General features: G+C 41.6%; 1 protein-coding gene across 1 annotated transcript in view; it reads left to right on the top strand.

Moving 5' to 3' along the window:
* Nucleotides 1–20,115, top strand: part of LOC147020397 (GRB2-associated and regulator of MAPK protein-like) — a 64,006-nt gene that overhangs the window by 3,770 nt on the left and 40,121 nt on the right. The window contains exon 2 of the mRNA XM_085895723.1: nt 13,940–14,080. Coding sequence (XP_085751849.1) covers nt 13,940–14,080 — 141 coding nt within the window. The remainder of the gene's footprint in view (nt 1–13,939; nt 14,081–20,115) is intronic.

A 20,115-nucleotide genomic window follows, 5' to 3' on the forward strand; every position in this document is an offset into this window, starting at 1 on the left:
CTCAACCTTATCCCAGAGGTCTTTTGAAAGCGCCTTGGTTCTCATGGTTGATTCCTTGCTGTGAAATGTACTACTCAACAGAGGAAACCGACATGAACACCTGATTTTATTCTGAAATAACCAGAATCATTGCAATTTAACACAGGTGGAGGCCAATTAGCTTGGTGTGTGATTTTGAAGGTGATTGGTTTCACCTGAGATAATTTGCAATTGCTATTATAAGGGGGGTAGACTCTTATCCAACCAAGATCGTCTAGTTTTGTATATTTAATCAATTTTGTCAAATTTGTATAATTTGTTTTTCACTTGGAAGTTGTGGGTTAAGATGTGTAAATAAAGGTGGAAAAAGTCTCATTTAATGTTATTTATTTCCAGGATATATGGCAACTGCAACGAAAGGTGAAAATTGTGTGTGTGTGTGTGTGTGTGTGTGTGTGTGTGTGTGTGTGTGTGTGTGTGTGTGTGTGTGTGTGTGTGTGTGTGTGTGTGTGTGTGTGTGTGTGTGTATTTCTCTCAATCCCACAACAAATAACATGCACCGACCAACACCACAAATCTACGATTACCTCTAACTCTAACACAGACATTAATACAATTGTTTCTGTTGCCATCTGTGATTTAAAAAAAAAATGTCAAAACATGTCTTGATAGCAATCCGTAAAAGAATTGTGGTGTTGTTTTGTGATGTCATTCCTTCCGAAACCTTGTTTGATTGTTTTTTGGGGATTCCATGCCTTTGTTTTTTTTTTCATTTTTTAAATATGTTTTTTTCTTACTTGTTTCTATGAAAATCATTGCCCTCTTTGTGATTTCTCTATGAGCTCCACGGTGAGCCTTGAGACAATGTAAAACTAGAAGGGCACTCAGTGGAGTGCATACCTCTGCCACGTAATGCCTGATCCATGAGAACATATCAGGCCCAATACATTTTTGAAATATCATGCTATACAGTACTATATCGTTTTTGGCCCTTTCTCTCAATGATGAAGATCCACTTTAAAAAATTTAATAAGTGTCGTATTCAGATTCGCATTCAGATCTTCACCAAAATCGAATCAATTCTTCCTTGCCACACACCCAACCTGTCCACCAAGTTTCGGCCGAATCCGTCCACAACTTTTGAAGATATCCTGCACACAAACAAACAGAGAGAAAGCAGTAAAAACATAACCTCCTTCACCTTCCGTGCCAGAAGTAATAAACAAACAATTCTTGTAGAATGACCAAAATAATTTTTTTTTCTCCAATTCAAAGTTGAAGGGTGCACCTTCAAAATTACAGGAACCACCAACTGGTATAACAGCCCAGTCCACAGAGGCAAGTCGACTATTCGGTGGTGCCTGAAGTTTTGAATGTGGATCTTCCAAACTACACCAGTTTTTTGCAATATAGGATGCAGCATGGTCTGATCTTTCATCAGTAACCAATGGATCAATAGCCTAGCTATGTGTTGCTTCATCAGAAACCTTGAGCAACTCGGAGGAAAAAGAAAAGTGAGGATCCTTAAGATCTTTAGCCAATTCATAATGAAAGATGGAAACATTATGAATTTGATGCAAAGCTTTAATCAGGGGATGACACTTCCTTTAATTTATTATTTAACACATCTCAATAAATTTGTTGAATATAAAATCAGCATTTGCTGCTGTCAGATTAAGTTATCGGGTGAATTTCATCAATCCAACATATTCTACCTTTCCTTCATTTTTTTTAGCCATTTTTCTTGGGGAAGGGGTGGGAGAGGGGGGGTGTAGGGTGAGGGGATCCAGAGGGGGAGGAAACGTTTAGATGCATACATTGAATTTACCACAGCTACACTAAAAAGAATTGCATAGTTGTACAATTACATGTTAGCCCCCTACTTTATTAACCCCACTTTTACATGCCTTTGCCCTTTTTGCTTGTTCGTTGTTGGTTGGTTTGTTCCTTGTCTTTTTCATCTCCACTTTCCCCTTCCTCTACATGCTGGGTTTTATTCAGCTTGTGTGCAGCTTGTTCACCCCCATGTGTCCTCCTCCCTTTAAACCCATTCAAACTTCTACTCTGCTACTGATATTCACGCTTTCCATTTTGTTCCCTTCTATTTTGCTCCAACTCTTCCATAAGCCTTGATCACAGATGAAAAAAAAAAATAAACATTTATTTCCATAATCACCATTGTGAGCAAAATAATATAACAAAACATTGGCAAGTAATACTTCCGGAACTTGGGGAACTCCGCAGGTAACAAACTGTTGTTTCCAGAAAGCAAATATGGAGGCGTATTCAGAAGCTGGGGGGTTGTATAGAAATGCCGATAGACTCACAATATAAATGACCAACGATGAAATGAACAAATGACAAAATATAAAAAAACAAAAATGACTGCACTGTGGTCACAACCTGTGACATTCCTTCTGACCACCCTGCGGGGGAGGGGTCGCGAGAGCAGTGAAGGAAAGTGGTGTTGTGCTCCTGTCGAGATGAGGTGTTTCTAGTGCACCAGGACCCTGACATTCACAGGGAATACGTACTGGGAAAACTCCGCGAATGTTTAAAATACGAATGTGGGGGCATTGTTTCAATAGGAATTGGGGTTAGGGATAGGTGCCAGGGATTTCCCGACTCGTGGAAAATCTCACGAAAATGCTGTGGAAATAGACGAAAATCCACAAATGTTGCGGTAAAACCCAGGATTGTGGGGGGAAAAATCTATGAGTGTTTTGTCATTATTACAATAGGGACAAAGGGGATAACGATAGCGGTTCCTGGTTCATGAAAAAGGCCATAAATGGTGACACCACCAAAGTCAGGGACTTGCTACAATGGGGACAAGGAAGATAGGGTTTACAGGTTCGTGGCAGTTCCTGGTTCAAAGGGGAAAGTTTTTAAAGTGTAAAATATTTTCGACCACGAATGCATGATTACAGTTTCATGAAAGATGCTTGCAAATAAAAAAAAAAACACAACACCATGTACTGTTTCAAATTTATTGAAGAACACATTTTAAAGTCTCTTAACCATATCATACCATGCTGCGAAATGAAAAACAGCAACATCATGTACCATCATTTATGTTTTAGAACTGTCTCATGCTCGTGGTGGGGGGGAAGGAAAGGGGAGGGGGGGAGAAATTGCTGCCAAAACCTCGAATATGCGGAGCAATTTCCCACAAATGCAGGAGCACGTCACAAATTCTCAACCGCGAATACGTGGAACCCGCGAATGTTGGAACCGCGAATACGTGGAGCCTGCGAATGTTGGAACCGCGAATACGTGGAACCCGCGAATGTTGGAACCGCGAATACGTGGAACCCGCGAATGTTGGAACCGCGAATACGTGTAACCCACGAATGTTGGAACGTGAATGTCGGGGTCCAGTTGTATCTAAAATTAGCCAAAAATGCATGTAAGCATCCTTAAAAATTATATTTGGGATAAAAAGAATGCTAAGTACATCCGTTTTAATGCACATTCATGGTTGACAACTCTTTTCTGAAAAATTGACAACTTCACTTTCAGCCCCGTGATTTGTCCGTGTGAGTTCTTGCGGTATTTTTCCTCACCACTCTTAAATCGACTTCCAAATGCTAACAATCGATATACTGTTTAAATTTTAGGAGTAAAATCTCTTTCATCTCTATTTCCGAAAATGTAACGTTGAAAATTTACATAACGACCACAGGAACAGCTTTCGGGAGGCGCATACCATGAGGACGTGCTTGATTAAACCTTACGAATAATTTTTATTTGACGCTAGATGACCCGTGAACCCGTTGAGTTCCCGCTGTTGAAAAATGGGTTCATCAACAGCGGTTGATGAAAAAAATCATTTCAAGAAAAAAAAAAGATAGCTCCAGCGAGCTATACCGCTGAGGTTGTTTGCATTGATCAAATTCTCCAGAAGAGTACTTGACTGAATCGGGAATTGATTTTTAATAATTTTTTTCGTTGCCCGATTTGAACGAAACTTGATACTGCACACCGCAGGAGAATGAGTGAGTAAGGTGGCCCTAAAATTTCGCTCTATCCTGTACAGTTTTGGCTGTATTTCGGGAACATACAAATATAATGAGAGTTTTAGTATTATATATATATATATATATATATATATATATATATATATATATATATATATATATATATATATATATATATATATATATATATATATATATATATATATATATATATATATATATATATATATATATATATATAGATATAGATATAGATATAGATATAGATATAGATATAGATATAGATATAGATATAGATATAGATATAGATATAGATATAGATATATATGTAGATAGATAGATATATATATATATATATGTAGATAGATAGATATATATATATGTAGATAGATAGATATATGTAGATAGATAGATATATATATATATATATATATATATATATATATATATATATATATGTAGATAGATAGATAGATAGATAGATAGATAGATAGATAGATAGATAGATAGATAGATAGATAGATAGATAGATAGATAGATAGATAGATAGATAGATAGATAGATAGATAGATAGATATATATATAGATATGATTAGATTTTGGGGCTCCCTCATATTGAGTCACACTCGACCCAAACAAAGCCAATGTAAATCTGATGCAATAAGCCTGAGCAGTGTTTAATCAGCCGAGGCCTCCAGGCCAGATGTCTTAGGCCGACACTATGTTTTTTGTTAGGCACATGTGCATGCTGACAGGCTTGATTAAACCTTTCAAATAATTTTTATTTCACATGTTATTAGATTTTCCATGGTCGCTCATCATAAGTATACACTCCACCCAAACAAAGCCAATGGCAATCTGAGGCAACAAATTTTGGCGGTATATAATCAGCAGAGGCCTTTCTTTGGCCCACCAGAAAAACAAGATGGCGGCCATATTTTGTCTGGGAGCCATGGTGGGTGGAGTCAAGTGACCAATGTGGTTGGGGGTTCAGCAGCTGTCAAAACCAATGAGTGCATGTTTAAAAAATCGACCCCCAACAAAAACCATGCAGAGCTCTTGAAGACCTTCCAGGCCTCACAGATAAAATTGTACAGGAAGAAGCTGTGAATAACAATAACAATAAACTTGATAAGACTTGCAAGAATAAACAACAAATCACCAATGAGTTGTATTCAAGGTTGTTGTTTCATATGCAGCCTGTGGCTGCTGGTTACATCATTTTTGGGAGCACAGCTGTGCCACGAATGCAGTGCCCCGATTACCAGGAAGCTGGTACTCATTTTGCTGATCTCAGAAGGATGACAGGTTGAATCAACCCACCTGGTGTTATTTCAACGGTTCAACAGCGACCCAAACGAAAGACCCTAACATCTTAAGACGGCCACTTCAACTGTTTATCCAACACCAGTCTTGTGTAATAGGTTATAAGGTGGGACATCTTTACACATTAACATTAATCAAATAATGACTGTCAGCTTCATCTGAAACGCAATAAAGCCTTTGTCAAAATATAATGGTAAATGAACATTTTCCCACCCTCATGTTTGTTACATCACTGGCCTTTCATATATTTCAGAGACGTCCAGCCCTGGTTTGAATCCTGACTCAGCTATAACTGTCTTCCTAATGTTTCGTAGGCAGGGCGAGGTATCAATGTGTGTACCATTCTTCAGATGTATGTTAAACCGGGTGTTCACCACCTTTTCTTAGTCAGTGGATACGAAAGATCCCACAGTTTTCTTCATGAAGAGTAGGTGAGTTATTTCTGGCATCCTGAACGAATTACAAATTCCTGCTGTGACTACCACAAGGAAGACAATGGCAAACCACCCAGCACAACCAAACCACCAGGGAATAAAAAAAACCACCAGGGCATAATAAAACCACCCAGCATAACCAAACCAACCAGCACAACCAAACCACCCAGCATAACCAAACCACCCAGCACAACCAAACCACCCAGCATAATCAAACCACCAGGGCATAACCAAACCACCCAGCACAACCAAATCACCCAGCATAACCAAACCACCCAGCACAACCAAACCACCAGGACATAACCAAACCACCCAGCACAACCAAACCACCAGGGAATAAAACCACCAGGGCATAATAAAACCACCCAGCATAACCAAACCAACCAGCACAACCAAACCACCCAGCATAAACAAACCACCAGGGCATAACCAAACCACCCAGCACAACCAAATCACCCAGCATAACCAAACCACCCAGCACAACCAAACCACCAGGACATAACCAAACCACCCAGCACAACCAAACCACCAGGGAATAAAAAAACCACCAGGGCATAATAAAACCACCCAGCATAACCAAACCAACCAGCACAACCAAACCACCCAGCATAATCAAACCACCAGGGCATAACCAAACCACCCAGCACAACCAAATCACCCAGCATAACCAAACCACCAGGACATAACCAAACCACCCAGCACAACCAAACCACCAGGGAATAAAAAAACCACCAGGGCATAATAAAACCACCCAGCATAACCAAACCAACCAGCACAACCAAACCACCCAGCATAATCAAACCACCAGGGCATAACCAAACCACCCAGCACAACCACATCACCCAGCATAACCAAGCCCCCCAGCACAACCAAACCACCAGGACATAACCAAACCACCCAGCACAACCAAACCACCAGGACATAACCAAACCACCCAGCACAACCAAACCACCAGAGCATAATCAAACCACCCAGCATAACCGAACACCCAGCTGAAGCAAACCAACCAGCACAACCAAACCACCCAGCATAACCAAACCACCAGGGTATAATCAAACCACCCAGCATATCCAAACCACCCAGCACAACAAAACCATCAGGGCATAACCAAACCACCAGGGCATAACCCAACCAGCATGGAATAATGAAACCACCAGGGCATAACTAAACCACCCAGCATAACCAAACTACCCAGCACAACCAAACCGCCAGGGCACAAGCAAACCACGCAGCGCAACCAAACAATCAGGGCATAATCAAACCACCAGGGCATAACCAAACCACCCAGCACAACCAAACCACCCAACATAACCAAACAACCCAGCATAACTAAACCATCCAGCACAACCAAACCATCAGGGCATAACTAAACCACTCATCATAACCAAACCAGCATGGAATAATGAAACTACCAGGGCATAACTAAACCACCCAGCACAACCAAACCATCCAACATAACTAAACCATCCAGCACAACCAAACCATCAGGGCATAACCAAACCATTGATCATAACGAAACCACCATGGCATAACCAAACTACCAGGGCATAACCAAACCACCCAGCACAACCAAACCATCAGGGCACAGCCAAACCACCAGCGTATAACCAAACCACCAGGGTATAACCAAACCACCCAGCACAACTAAACCACACAGCATAACCAAACCGCGAGGACATAATCAAACCACCCAGCATAACCCTTGCCCCGGAAATGCTTTGACAGCATTGAGACTTTGTGAAGTGTCTGGTACATTGATGACTATGAAGACGATTATGATGACAAAGGATGTCAAGTCAATACTTTGAAAGATGAAGAAAATCTGAAATTGTACATGTATCGGAAGAGAAGTCCTAAAATGGGAGGTTTGGTGGGGGCAGGATAAGAATTAATGAAGGTCAAAAGAAAGCTTGGACTTGGGTATACAGCAAAAACAGTGGGTTTGTGATGGCATATACAATATTGTGGAATAAGTGATGTGAAGACGGTAGTCAGAGCTGAGGGTGTGAGACCGTACAAAAGTCAGAAGAAGCGGAGAGGTGCTGCCACCCTGTCTAATAGAAAATGAGAAAATTTTCTCTTCTCAGAAAATTTCATTGATGCCCATGCCATATCCTATTGTTCTTGCTCTAGGGGTCCAAAGTAAGAAAAAGAATGATAATCTGACACCATACTCCATTTGACTGCACATAAAACCCATGCAGGTCATGAGGAGCTTGGAGGTCCTATTGTTACAAATTTGGAAGCTTACTGCACACAACAGCCAGGTCCTATAGATCAGTTATATCGTAAGTATGTGTTTCTAGGTAGGGTCCCATGCTATGTTTAATGGGTGATTAAGTGTACGTGCGCTGCAAAATTATTTTATAGATAGGATTTTTACCCCAACAACAACACTCTGCTCGCGGCATTCTTCTCTCGCTCGCCGGCATGTGTGTGCGTGGGTGGAATTCCATATCCCAGGCGGTGTGGATTTCGCACCAAATATGGTCACGAAGCGTTTCATTCTGGCTTGGCGCCAAATAAGGGTATGCGTCATTTTCCGCCCAATGGGCGACGCGCGGACCAAAGTCGGGGCGGTCCTTCTCAAGAAGGCAGAGCCGCGACACACCGTCCACCCAATGGGAGCAGGCGATGGGGGAGCGGACCGCGCCCCAGTAACGACGGAAAAAGAATTGAGAATTGCGTCCCGTCTGCTCGAGCGCGTTTTCTGTCTGGGTCTGCGGCTGACTGCACCCGGCGCATCCGAGGCATCTCGTCTGGCGCATTACAAGCGGTTGACCAGCTCATCACCGAAGATCACCTCGTCTCGCCTCCTCTGTGTTCGGCTGCCCTGGTCCGTTATTTTGGCGACTGGTGCTCCGGGAAGGTGCGGTCGTCCAGCCGTGTGAACGCGGCCAGGTAGCCAGCACGTTCTCTTCCCTCAGCTCATCTTCCCTCCGAGCTTAAGGGGCAATATAGACCTCGAGGTCCATCTCTTTCTGGGGTATTTGTGTGTGCGTGTTTGTGTCCGTGGGCCCTGTCTCTAAGTAGAATTTTTAAGGAATTGCTTGTACATGTGATACCCTTTTTATTCAGATAACTCTGCCTTTACGTGCTCCCCTCGTCCCCCGATTATTGTTAATAAATTCCCCTCTTGTTGAATGTACCAGCTCGTTCTTTGTCTTTTCTGCCATTGGTTTGCCATGGTGCATATTGGGGATTAGGAAGGCTGTTGTTGCCGTAATTATTAATTTGGTCCGGCGCGGCTCTGGTAGCTCCGCTCGGTTATGCCGGATCCGAGTCGTTACCTGCGACTCGGATCGGACAGAGTCGGACGAGGGTGTAGTTCCCCGGTAGTTAGACTGCGTGGGTATTTAGGTATATTTAAATTAGGCAATTAACCCTACCCCACACGGTTGAACTATTGGCGATTCATGGTCCTGTAAGGGACCCGTACCTTCGGACTTATCCGAGGGTCACGACCTAAATTCCAGTGTGTTCGGAGGAGCTGACTCTACTGCTACCTCTAGCGGTCGTGCTCGTCACCGATACCCGGCCCCGCAACAATATAATGAGGGACCGCAGTTGATAACCGTCGAATATCAACACTTCATTCCACCAAGCAAAAAGGAAAATATAGAAATGCAGTACATATATATATATATATATATATATATATATATATATATATATGTAATATAAAAATTATATTTTTGCAGTGACCATTAATATGAAAGTATTCCTAAACAACCTTGGATTTATGATCAGAGCTTAGCCTTTTTTGTTGTTTTGTTTCTTTTTTTTTTTTTCTTTTTTTTAGTAATCAACACTATCAACGACCAGAGGGGAAAAAGTGGAAATCCATGAATTGCCCGAAGTCTTGCACTTAAAAAATCTCGTTTGCCCAAACATTATGGGATGGTAAGAGATCAAGAAGCTCAAGAGAACGGACTTCATTCAGTAGTTGGTTGCAGTAAAAGAACTGAGACTGTTCGGTAGTCCATCTGATGAGACAAGTTCGAGATGTGTAACTTATGCAGTTTTAAACTCGTATGTAAAGATTTTCTTTTCAATAGTTATTAATTCATTTTGAAATCGGCAGATAGTGATACTCCAGCAGCCTGATCGTTGTGCTGGTTGGAGATTCAACAACACAGGGAAGATGTATTTTCATATTACAACGTCCACTTGAAGTCAGGAGGCCTGAGTGTTGTTTGATCTTGTGAATTTTCTTGCAGAAATGTATTTTTCAAATTAATTTATATATAGACAGGGATCTCACACACACACACACACACACACACACACACACACACACACACACACACACACACACACACACACACACACACACACACGCTTCATACTCGTGCTCATATCCACTTTTGGAGTCTGCCTGGGGAGGCACGGAAGACATCGGTCATTATAACCTGCAGTGTTAACATGTGACACTCCTGATTATGACTCAATAACTGACTGGTTGATCGTTTGACTTATTAATGAGAGGTCCTGGTTGTGAGTCCTGGGTTGGGTTGTGAGTTTCTCACATTTAGCCTCATGTTGGAATTTATTCCTGTTTATGTTTGTCTATACAGTGAACTACGTTTCCTTCTGTCACAGATAGTTTATTTATTTAATTTTGCCATTGTTCTTGATTGTGCTTTAGATCTGACATTGGTTACAGTCAGTGATGCTGTGTCAAAGCAGACCTAATGGGTGGAGTATCCACTCTGAGTCTGGGAGGTCAGTGCTTCAAACCCCGACCGAGTCATACCAAAAACTTTTTCAACGGTACGTGCTGCTTCCTTGCTTGAAGCTCAGCATTTAAAAAGAATAGAGTATGGATAAACAACCATAGTTTGGCAGTCATTTTGCCGGCTTTTGATGGGCCGAACGGCCTCATCTTGCGTTGAATTTGCCTGCAAGGGAACTCATAAAGTGGTTGAGAAGGTTACACCAAGATAAAGTGGTTGAGAAGGTTACACCAAGAGTATGACATGACAATATGATGCACAAACAATATTATACAGGTTAATGATGTGCAAATATTATGCAAAAGATATGGCCATATGCGATGACTAGTTTAAAGGAGGAGTGAGGAAGAGGGGGGTGGGGAAGCACTTTGGAGGAAGCATTGGTGGCAAGGAGTGATGAGGTGGTCTACAGCATCAAGGACAATGTGCTTCTTGCAAGTTTGGACAAATTCAGGCAGCTCCCTTCGTGTGCAGCCTTTTTGGCTGCTGGTTGCATCATTCGTTAGGGGCACGGCTATGCTGCTGATGCAGTGCCCCTATTACCAGTACACTAGTACTCATTTCACTGACCTCAGAAGGATGACAGGCTGAGTCAACCACCTGGTGTTAATTCAGCGGAAAAACAGGGCTCAAACTCAGGACAATAGCATCTCAAGCCACCACCCGAACTGCTAAGCCAATGCCAGGCTGCTATGTAACTCAAGGCAGGAATTTGGACCATACGCAGAATTCCATTGTGTAATGGACCGACTCATTGAGTAAGGATGTCAGAAACTGTAGTGTTAATTTGTTTTTTGTTTTTTTTTTGCAGAATTACGTGACATTGACAGACAGTATTAACATTTTAATAGTATCAGGAATCACAACATAATAGAAGTATGTGGAGAAGAAAATTTAAGACGAACAGCACAAGCACAAAGAACAGGACTTGTTAAGTTAAATGGCCATCCCTCCTTGAGCACCACGCCACGCACAATACCAACAGCACTCATGTTGATCTTGATTTCTTTATTACGATTTTGTTTTTAGTTACCGCAGAGCACGTTAGTTGGATTTCACAAAATATTTTTCTATGAACAGAAGATTCACTGTCAGTGGTTTAAATACAATGCTTCCAAATGTTCTGAGTTCAATTCCTGGCGCACACCATTAGTGCGTTGAGGTTTCCTCATTTGAATTAGTGGTGGTGTGGAAAAGCAGTTTCAGTTGTTAGGGTGGTGATGTGGGAATGTCTGAGCATCTTTGCCACAATTGACGGTCACAATCGAATGCAACTCGCCCATCCAGGAAGGCAATGGACGTAAATTTGAAGTTTTTGGCAAAGCTTGACGACTGCCTCAGTGACCGTGATGAATAGGCTCTTAAATGTTGCTACGTCTGTCCTTACAATTCGTGCCACCGTGTCTTTAAATACGTGCTTTTCATGACAATATCAGGTGGACAAACTTCTGCTTAGATGCAACAATGGAAGGCATAGAAATGAAAAATACATTATATTGTAAAAACAGCTTAGAGTCCATCTAAATACAAGAGATTCAAAAGGATGGTGTGGAGGTAGTGAACTTCACCTTGAGCTGTTTTGATCTGGGTTCGATTGCTGATCTGACTATCAACTGTCGACTCATTGGTACTTCTCAGGTAGGACATTGCATCACAATGTGTGCTGTCCCATGGTGGGGTAGGGGGAGGTCATGTTAAGCAGGGTGTCCTGTCCGCTAGCATTGATTACTGGAGAAGTTAAAGATCCCGCAGTGACTTTTGATGAAGAGTTGGGGTGTTATCACCGGCACCCTGAACAAATTACAAATTACTTCCTTTACTAGATTTACAAAGTCAAGCCCCAGAGTTGGGGCTCTTGCACCTCTTGCACCCCATCAACCCACCATGAACCATTGTCCATGGAAGAGCCCTGTAATATGGTCAAGCAAAGTAACAAAAAAACAACATACAATACATTAAATCCAATAATTTGAATCTGGTCCAATATACATTATTATGCTCAGTTTCAAATATCACAAATGTCAATATACCCTTTAATTAAGCCTTCCCCTAATCTGCAGGGGGGGGGGGGTTCTGCCTGTTTTAGGGTTTGTTTCAACAATTAGTGCCCCCATTTTTAATGGTACCACAATGTTTTAGACCCTGAGTTATACCCAACCACCATTAGGTTGTTTTTTTCTCTTCCTTTTTGTTCTGCCAATTTCTGAGCTGTATCTCAGATTTGGCTGACATATTCAGAATGAAATCTTGCATTAATAATGGAAATAAAAAGTATGCAGGGTTGACTTTTTTTTTAACCTTGACCTCATTTTTAAGGTCACGACACAATTATAGACATTTTCACATTTTTCACCAAAACTCGACCAAGGTTTGTTTGCTTTGAGCATTACCCTCCCAAGATAGCCTAAAGCAAGCTGCATTTGTGCTTAATTTACATCATACTCCTCTGAGTTAAAGATCAAGGCCACATGGTGGTCTGAAAAAAAATGAACACGCTCAAGTTCAAAAATTAGCACGTCATATATATATATATATATATATATATATATATATATATATATATATATATATATATATATATATATATATATATATATATATATATATATACATTCACACACACACACACACAAGCAGGGGTACCTGGTATTGCCGGGTAACGCTGTGTCCATCCTCCCACCCCTTCCCCTGTCTCCTCCTAACCTACCCCCCTCCCTCCAGACTCCCATCCCACCCCTTCCCCTCGCACCTCCTCCCAGATACACTGTATATGTGACAAACTACAAAATTGATCACTTGGCATTTTACATCAAAAAACGCTGCAGTGTGGTTCAGCAAGGCCAACTTTAGTCGCAGTACAACGTATATATATATATATATATATATATATATATATATATATATATATATATATATATATATATATATATATATATATATATATATATATATATATATATATATATATGTATATATGTACAGTGTGTTCCATAAGAAATTATTGGTTTGTTTAAACACCATCACTTTAAATTGCCCATGTCAGGGGGGGCCGAGATGGGCGCTCTCAGACCCGAGTGCATTTTTTTATTCAAAGATGGCCTCTTGGAACACAATCAATGAAAATAATGTTTCATGTTATTGCGAAAAATCCTCATTCATACTCTTCTTGCCTTCAAGTGTAATTTGTATCTGACTTGCACAAGCAACCAATCGTTTGACATCAAGTTAAATACTTTGTCCCTGATGAATGCCAAATTGCACTGGCATAGACCCAAACTAAGGTTTGTAGAATGTGTGGAGTGAAAGTTTTATTTTCCAAGCCAGCTGCTTGTATTGGACCACACAGTGACAATGGCAGTTTGTTGTCATGGAAATGGCCAATGATAGATTACCAAAGAACATTCTATTTGTCCTTGATTTTTTTTTTTAATCCACACTTCTCTTTTGTAAGAACTTATCGGATTCCTTTGTGTGCCATGCACAGGTCCTATAACGGAGGGTTTACAGGATGGGGATCTGGTGCTCCTCCATTCAGCCAGACAGTGGACAACAGTGCTGGCTCATAGCTTGGAAGAAGGTCACTATGTTGTTGGACCAAAAATTGAGATACCAATCCACTACCCTGGTAAATGGAGTCTTCCTTTCATCTTTCCACGTGATTGGTCACTTTGCATACAGCAGTTGATGACACGAGCCGTTCCGGTTATTTGCATTCCAATTACCTCTTCCTAATTTTTTTTGAAATCCTTTTTTGTCTGTACAGTATAATTCCGTGTTTGTCAGCAGAGATATTTTCGTTTTGGTGGTTCTTAGCTTCATCACCTGCTTGATAGCAGTAGACAATTGCATGCTGTTGTGGGACTCGCCTATGGAGCTAATCATTCTTGATATGAGCAAAATGTGCTTACATACTTGAACGTATTGCTTAGCCTTTCTGTTTGATATCTAAAACTTGAAATAGATGAGTTCCAAAGGGTGAAACTGCTTTTCATGGAAGTTGTATTCGTTTAAGTGGTGTTATGGAACCTAATGAGGGATATAGATATTATCTGCTGGTGTGGTTTTCATGCTAATGGTGTTGTGGTTGCAATAAATGGCTGCAGTAGTTTGTAATTTGGGGGAAAGCAAGCCTGTGTCATGTAAAATAATCGGCTTTATGATTAAAGCTCTAATGCAATCCATGGCTATTTCCTCCTTGGATAAAAAGCAACCTTTAGTATGTGCTTATGTCCGGAGGTTTTTGAGCATTTGTAGTTGGTTTTGCCATCTGGTTCACTCAGCTGTGAGCATGTTTTGAGCTGATGAGCCTCTGAGTGCAAAATGAAAACCTTAGCTGCATAATGATGAGACTGAATGGTTATCCCAAACACGGATTTCCAATTCGTTAGCCTGGCCCATTCCCAAAGGGATGGGAGAGGCTATTGTAATCAGTGTGTCAGTGAGTGTGTGTCTGCATGCAGATCGACTTTAATATTGGTTGTTTGTTCATTCTCTGATATATGCTTTGCTTTATCAAATGCTCAGTCTTGTTTTATATATTACTGTACTTGCAAATATTACCCATCACTTCACTGACGGGAATACTAATAGAGGAGTGGAAGAGAGGGGTAGGAGAGAGAGAGAGAGAGAGAGAGAGAGAGAGAGAGAGAGAGAGAGAGAGAGAGAGAGAGAGAGAGAGAGAGAGAGAGAGAGAGAGAGAGAGAGAGAGAGAGAGAGAGAGAGAGAGAGAGAGAGAGAGAGACAGAGAGAGAGAGAGAGAGAGAGAGAGAGAGAGAGAGAGAGAGAGAGAGAGAGAGAGAGAGAGAGATATGAGAGTGGGAGGGAAGAGGGAGAAGGGGGAGGGAACAGTGAGAGGGGAGGGGCAGGGGGAGAGAGGAGGGAGGGGTGTGAGGGGAAGTGGGGGCAGGGGTAAGAGAGAGGAGTGAGGAGAAGAGAGAGACGGAGGGTGAGGTGAGAGCAACGGAGAGGAGGGGAGGGAAGAGAGAGAATGGGGGATGGGACAGTGAGGTGGGAGGAGGCAGGGGAAGATAGAGAGGTGGGAAGGGGGTGGGGGCAGGGGTGAAAGAAAGGAGTCAGGAGGGGAGGGAGAATAGAGGAGAAGGGGTGAGCAAGGATGGGAGCAAGGGACAAGGGGAGAGAGAGCAAAGGGGGTAGAGCAACGCCTCACCATGTGTCACTATACACTGCGGGAGGGAGGAGGTAGGAGCGAGAGAATGAGAGAGAGAGAGAGAGAGAGAGAGAGAGAGAGAGAGAGAGAGAGAGAGAGAGAGAGAGAGAGAATTACAGACAGACAGAGAGAGGGGTGGGGGGAGGGGCAGAAGAGAGAAATGTGAGGGGAGGAGGTGAGGTTAGCCAAGAGAATTATATGTAATTCTCAATGATCACACAGAGGTGTATACTTTGAGACCTTTTGAGAACTAGGTCTCCATTCCATCTCCTGATCCCCACCCATGTGTGGAGATAGCAGCCATCAACACACACACACACACACACACACACACACACACACACACACACACACACACACACACACACACACACACACACACACACACACACTCACCTCCCTTATGAGCACTTGTGAGCAGACCTTTGTGACTAAGACATCAGGGCCCATTCCAAGTTCTGTTATGGTGATGTAGATATACCCACACACTCGCAAATGTACACATGCATCTTGTGCATTAAACAGAGTTCTTTGAAAGAGGAATTCAAGTGAGAATTAACAAAATTCAATTTAAAATATATCAAGCCACAGAAAACACAAAATATTGGTCTATGCTTATCACAGCGTGAACCAACATGGCGGAACTCCAAACATGAGGTCGATGGATATTGTTTTTTTTTAATGCGTATCGATGTCGAAGTGATGGGTGAATATTGAAAGCAGATCACACAAAAAGGTTAAACAAAGCAATGCCATCTAAAAATAAAATTGCACATTTTCAGCAAGCGAGGCACTGCCCAAGGTACCGCATGGCACCACGGGGTCCGTCAGGCTGGTGGGGCCTGAAACGTGTCTCCAATCAATATGTTCAGATTGACAGCGCAGGTATTTTTGCCATGTATCACCATGGCTTTGAAACAAACAACCAAGCAGCTTGTAGAGTGCTTGCCAAGTGCCTTTAGCACTCAAGCAAGCACTCCAACGAAATGGTTGATAAGGAACAGCAGGCTTGGCAAGTGATGAGCAATCGCCGATCGGTCATATTAAACGCCATGCACCCGGAGACTCTCAGAGTGTCAAACATTGTCTGAATTGGACAAATTAACACTTTGTTTGTTTTTGCAGTCGGAACTACTGCTGAGGTCAATAAGAAGTTGAGAATTCCTCAACCCGAGTCAAATTTCAAAATTTAGAGGTTAATTGCATTTGCGGAAATGAAATAAAGACATGAACGCTGGCATCTCCAGGCATTTATAAGCATTGCGATGTACACAGCGGTTCAGAGGTATGAAGATGAGACATTCGATGATATGAGTGAGGAAAGTGGAAAATAAAACTTGAGCTCTTTATTGTTAAGAAACCGCTGCAGCCTGTTTCAAGTCGAGGCATTGTTGAGGAGGCCGAACAAAATGGCAAATTAAGACCCCAGCAAGCTGACAGAGGGATGACTCAGGGGCTGACCAAGGATGACGCCTTCATAAAGGATCATGAAATAAGGCCTTCAATCATCTTCAAAAGGAGTGTTTAGATTAACTCAAACACCCAGTTTTCACTCATGCACTCCCTTGGAGTTCCCTTAGTATGCATGCAAAGTTTGGGGCTTCAAGGTTTCATGGTTTTGGAACTGTGGAGGAGACGGATGGATTGACGCACACAGACATTTAATATTATAGATTGTTGTTATTATTATTATTATTATTAATATTAATATTATTAATATTCCAGCTGTTTATACATGTTGATTGATTCATTAGGTAAAAATTAATAACCTGTACGCAAGTAATATGATAATAATAATAATAATAATAATAATGAGCACATCATAAGCTTGAACGAACATGTGTATAATAATGATCTTTCTAATGCAAATGTTTATCTCGGATTTTGAAAACAGAGAGAGAGAGAGAGAGTATACCTATCTTTGTTTTCTCTCGTATGCAGCACCTGGCTTCTGGTAACAAAATATACTGGAGGCGTGGCAGTGCCGTTGATGCTGTGCCCCATGTAGGTTATAGCAAGAATTTGTAATTTGTTCAGGGTGATGACAACAAGTCGCTGACTCTTGGCGAAGCACACTATGGGATCTAAGGTCCACTAATGAATGCTGGCAGACAAGCTGCCCAGTTTAATGACCATCCAAGGGACGGCACACACATTGACGAATCTCCTTGCCTGTGAAACAATGGGATGACAGTTCAGAGGTGAGCTTTTTAGGGTTTTTTTTTTTTTTTAAGGCTTTTTCTTTGACTGGACTTAGGGATGGACAAACTTAGGCTGGGCAGATCAGAAGCGAGGGTGCATACTTTTTGATCATCCTGCCAGCCCGCTCGTGTTATTAATTGGGAAAGATTCTTTTAATTATTTTGGGAAGCCATTATTGTTGAGTAACCGGTATTTTTTTATTCCTGGGAAGGAGGAGTGGGGAAGGGTGATGTGTGGTGGTGTCTTTCTGTTCTCTCTTTCCAAACGTGGCAAATGCTCCTGTTCCAATTGCCAGCCATTGTGAGTGAGCTGTGGGAAAAGCACTCGAGTTTTATAAATGTCGCAAGTGCCAGCTGACAGCGCCGGATGAGTTCCACACAGGTATTTCATTAAAAGCCAGACTGGGTACAAAGTCACTTATTACAAGACAAAGTGACTGGGGGGGCTGGGGGGGGCAACAAGTCTTAAAATAAGTAATGGAAGATTTATCCTTAACTCCAAGAAAGAAGAATACAATATTAAGATGGTTTGTGTGACAGAGAGTTAAACTTTAGAACATTTTAAAACGCTGTGGGAAAACATCGCAGTTCTCGGAAGAGGACGTACAGGGAACTTGTGTTTATTTTTTTATGCGAAAACAGAATCATTGGCACTTCTGGGGTGCAGTTGGCATCAAATGTGAATCACTTGTGCTATTACTGGCATCTTGTGCCTCTTGTGCAAAATCAAATATTTTCAATCTGATGAATTCATATTTTTTGGCCTGTTATAAAAGGTACCAGTGATTTCCTCATTGGGGTGATAATGAAAGACTTTTTCCTCGTTTGGGTGATCCTATGCAGGACAACAATACCAATGTCAAACCTCAAGCTTGTGTTCATGCAATGGGTCATTACAAGGTTTATTCGTTCGTCGTTTGCATCGCACGGTTGTTGGTTTGCATCTCTGCTTGGAACCTGAGTGCTTCTGATGCGGTTTCCTCCCCCCTGTAGGCTAGAGCATGGATTTGCAATTTGTTTAGGGTGCTGATGATGGCTCACCTCCTCTTCACTAGCGCCGTGGGATCTTTAATGCCCCCCATTGACCTGTGCTGCCAGATGGGTCCTCCTGCTTCACGTCCCTCTGAGGGATGTCACACGGATTGATCCTCACCCTGCATGCAAAACATCAGGGATACTGTTTATAGCTGGGTTGGGATTCAAACCCAGGACAAACAGCTCAGTTGTCAATATCTTGATGTACTGCTAGAATATGCTGGCAGCTCAAAGGTTGATTTATTCAGAGAGAAAGAGAATGACTAAAGTAGACACATTTTTAGATCCTCGTGGAGGATCTCTAAGTCTTACTCACGTTGTTGTTCATAATCTTCTTCTTGTGGACTTTTTTTGTTTCACAGCCTACAGTTTTCATTGAAACTTCCTGAAACTTGGCATATACTGTATATGTAAATAATACCCTGTACAGACACTAACCATCTCCGATTTTGAAAATTCCTTCTAGAAATAAAGTTATGACTTCAAAATATGTCCGCTAATGGAAATCGCCTAAAAAATTATCTCCGAAACTAGGCAAGCTTTTTGAAGTCTGTTTGTGGGAATCGAACAGGGCATTATCAGAGATGAATTGCCGCACATATGATACATCACTATTGACGTCATATCAATTTTTATGACGTCATTCCTATTTTTTGACATTTTTTGTTTCACAACCCAGAGTTTTCATCGGATCTTCGTGAAACTTGCCATGTATATGCAGAAAGCCCACGCGCAGGCAGTAACCATCTCCGATTTTGGAAATTCTTCCTTAAAAAAAATTGACGTAATAATATCGCCGCTAATGGAAATCGCCGAAAAAATAATCTCCGAAACTGGGCAAGCTTTTTAAATTCTGTCTGCGGGAATCGAACAGGGCATTAGCAGAGATGAATTACCGCACATACGATACATCACTATGACGTCATATCAATTTTTATGACGTCATTCCTATTTTTTGACATTTTTTGTTTCATAACCCAGAGTTTTCATCGGATCTTCGTGAAACTTGCCATGTATATGCAGAAAGCCCACGCACAGGCAGTAACCATCTCCGATTTTGGAAATTCTTCCTTAAAAAAAATTGACGTAATAATATCGCCGCTAATGGAAATCGCCTATACCATTATCTCCGAAACTAGGCAAGCTGGTTGAATTTTATTTCTGGGAATCAAGCCGGGCATTAGCACAGATAATTTATCACAAACCTGATACATCACAATGACGTCATATTCGTTTTTATGACGCCATCATGAAGAG

This window comes from Eptatretus burgeri, chromosome 9, assembly GCF_056783735.1.
Source record: "Eptatretus burgeri isolate ZD-2024b chromosome 9, Ebu_testis_v1, whole genome shotgun sequence".
Taxonomy (NCBI): domain Eukaryota; kingdom Metazoa; phylum Chordata; class Myxini; order Myxiniformes; family Myxinidae; genus Eptatretus; species Eptatretus burgeri.